Source organism: Egretta garzetta, unplaced genomic scaffold, assembly GCF_000687185.1.
Source record: "Egretta garzetta isolate BGI_Z169 unplaced genomic scaffold, ASM68718v1 scaffold125, whole genome shotgun sequence".
Taxonomy (NCBI): domain Eukaryota; kingdom Metazoa; phylum Chordata; class Aves; order Pelecaniformes; family Ardeidae; genus Egretta; species Egretta garzetta.
This window is the reverse complement of record NW_009259877.1, coordinates 57,389-60,588: the sequence shown is the minus strand read 5'-3', so window position 1 is coordinate 60,588 and position 3,200 is coordinate 57,389. Positions and strand designations below refer to the sequence as shown.

Genomic DNA, 3,200 nt, shown 5'->3' with positions numbered 1-3,200 from the left:
TTGGGGCCAGCTGTTGGTGGGGGGGGGGGCCGACACACACTGCTTGTTTTCACTTCATAACCCTGGTTGTGGCTGTCGTGCAAGGCAAGGCAACCGATGAAGCGGTGCTGTGAGACTCAGGGGGTGAAAGCTGCACAACTGCACCAGGAGAATTTTCAGACCTCATGGGTTTAAAGTTATTGGGGGATTTAAGTAATCTTTTTTATTTTAATTAATTAATTTTGTAGTGTTCTAGTGAAGGTCAATGGCTGACATACTTTGGACAAAGGATGCCTTTGTTAGAGACGTGTTTTCTTGGAAATAAAACCATGCTGGTGTTAAATGTATTTTGAGACACTGACACCCTGCCCCTTGACCGATGTTGGCAGCGTAGGCAGGATGCCACCCACAGTATCCATGTGAGGTACGATCCTCTCAAATCACTCTGGCGTTGCTGGAGCCAAGGGGCAGCGTGACTTGTACCCACATTCAAGAGGTATTTACATGACTGGTTGTTGCTGCCAGGTGACCAGGACACCAAGTGTCCCTGGGCGTCCATCAGAGCCACGGCATCACTTACGATGCCATGTTTGCTATCGGTGATCAGATGAGTCACCGTATGGGCACGCTGTTGCTCGTCTTTCCTACTGCCTCAATAAAGCTTTGTTTTACAACGTGTTGTCTGATTCTGTCATTGTTCGGACCACAGATAGCAAATAATTGGGAAAAAATGGGGTGGCATATATGGCATCAGAAACACAGGGAAACATTGTGGTGCTTGATGTGGCTTCTCCTCTCCCCAGTTGATTTCCAGCTGCCCTGGCTTGATCATCTCAGCGCTCAAGAGCTGTAGCCCCTCTTCCTAAATGGTAGCAGTAGAAAAAACAGTAGGACTGGGACATATTTACTCTGTCTGATACCCTTCTTCACCTCCTGGCAGCAGCATTCTTCATATTTGCTTTGTGAAGAATCAATAGTTTAAAAATAGAAGTGAAGGAAGGAAGGAGAAAGAAGGAACCTTCTGAGACTAGCTGCACCTATAATTTTCAAAAGTCTGGTTTATTTTTAGGATCTTTACTTTCGTGGCGACATTATGACAGGAGTCCTTGTTGATGTCTTTAAGTGTGTTTTTATATCATTGTAACTGGCTTAACTCTGTTTTTGTTCATCTCCTCTTCTCTCCCAGTGGAGTTTTCATACTGTGATTTGGCTTCCATGAAGTCTATACGGCAATTTGTGCAGCGGTTTAGAGCAAAGAATTGTCCACTCCATGTCCTGGTGAATAATGGTGAGTTCTGGTTTTTTCTTCACATATCTGCAGGGGAAGATGTGACAAATGAGGCTCTTGTCTATTACTTAACATTTTAAATCTATTATCTGAACTGTGCAGCAGTTTACAATATGGCTGCATTAACAGGGATGTCTTTCTAGGAATTAAATTGCATTTTCTGGAGATTGTCAGCTGAGCAGACTGAAAACTTCACTGGCACCCCTGCTTGTGATGTTATTGCAAGTCTTGTTCCTTTGCCGTGTTTTCTAGATCTCCAGCACTACAAGTCATGCGACTGTAGAAGAATCTGAGAATCCCTAATTAAAAAAAAAAGGAAAGGGAAGTTGTACTTTATGTCTGTTGAAAACCTGTCCTTTCACCTTTATTTACTTTCTCTCCCCTTTATTTACTTTCTCTCCCCTTGTATTTTCCCTATGGACGTATGAACACATGCATTTACTGTGGCTGCCTGGTGAGCTGGGTTGGGGGGGTTACTCCATCTGAAATATAATCTGGCAAACCATCCAGCGACCTCAGAGCAATCACTGCTTAGATCAAGGTGCTGCTGGAAAGTTGTCCATAAAGCTGCGTCCTCAGTGGTCAGAGAACAAATTAAAAGGACAACGTTTATCTTGCATTCATACAATTATCAAATGAATCTCGTTACTCTTAGGGATTTTAACTTTTGTTATTCACATACTTGCTATCTAATTATGTTTTCTAGCCACAGTATTTTTGGAAACCAGCCCATACAATAATTTTCTTCCAAAACCCCTGCATGTTCTGCATGGGCTTTCCTAAAGGGGAATTTTCACCTGTCTATTTAACTAGGGGAAAAACCCACCAGCTACAATTTAGGCTTATTTGAGAAGTTTTCTGCTGTTACATGCTGCTGTTCTTGTTTTCCCAATTATTTGCATGCATTTTTATTAAGACATCCCAAAGAACATTTTCTATTTTCCTGTGCACCCTTCAGCCCTGGTGAGGCCAAACGTGCTGTAAATAAATGGGTTGGTTGCATTCGTTGATGCCTTAAAGAGCTCTCAGTAATACAAGCAAGTATTGCAATAAAAATTCAAGAGTATTTTATTTCCTGATTGATATGAAACATTCATGAAATGTTCAATTAAATGTTCATTTTTATTTGATTAGTCAAAAAAGCCTACCATTATTTTTTTAACTGTGCAATAATTAAAGGTAGTGTTTATTTAATCCTCTTTAAAAAATCCTTCCAGTTTTACACGCATACTTCTAAAGATGCAGAGTATAAACTGTTACACAGATGGGAATAACATTATTTGAATAAAACAGCATTTTGTAGAAAAAAAAGGTCGTGAGGTCTATGCACCTGTCAGGCATCCCCCGCCCTCCACTGGGTGTTTGCATGAGCAAAGCCAGGACTATGCGGCAGGGGTTTGGGGGCACCTTGGGGGAGAAATGATAGGTCTGAAGCAACAGCACAGCTGGGAAGCCCTCTTGAAGAAAGGATTTTTTGCTGCTTTAGGTGCTGCTGAAGCAGGATGGATGAAAATTATGATTAAAGATGCCTTCTTAATCAAGAAACAAAGTTATATGACAATAGAACTCCTAATGTGCCTAATATGATATGAGACCAAAGAGTGTAGGCCCAAAGCTTCCTTTAAGAAAGAAGCTTGAGACTAATATTTGCCTGAACCAGTCTATATTTTCGTGACCTGCAAGAAGGGCCTTTGATTTCACTTACCCTTGGTTACCAAATAAAAGAAGTAAAAACAAGTAAACAGAAGAAGTAAACAGAAGAAGTAAAAAAGTAAACAGAAGAAGTAAAAACAAGTAAAAGAAATCTGTTGTTTGAGAAAAATCCTGTTAGAAACTACAATGAAATGAATGGTCCAATTCTGCTTTTTGCTGAATCTGTAACAGAATCACAGAAGCAATCATGTCCAAAGCTGCTGTAAAGTCTCCCACATAA

The 3,200-nt window shown here is 40.7% G+C and overlaps 1 protein-coding gene across 1 annotated transcript in view; it reads left to right on the top strand.

Annotated features, from left to right (window-relative positions):
* Positions 1-3,200, top strand: part of DHRSX (dehydrogenase/reductase X-linked) — a gene marked incomplete at both ends in the record, with an annotated part of 103,466 nt that overhangs the window by 69,250 nt on the left and 31,016 nt on the right. Inside the window, one exon of the mRNA XM_009640127.2 lies at positions 1,166-1,267. Coding sequence (XP_009638422.2) covers positions 1,166-1,267 — 102 coding nt within the window. The remainder of the gene's footprint in view (positions 1-1,165; positions 1,268-3,200) is intronic.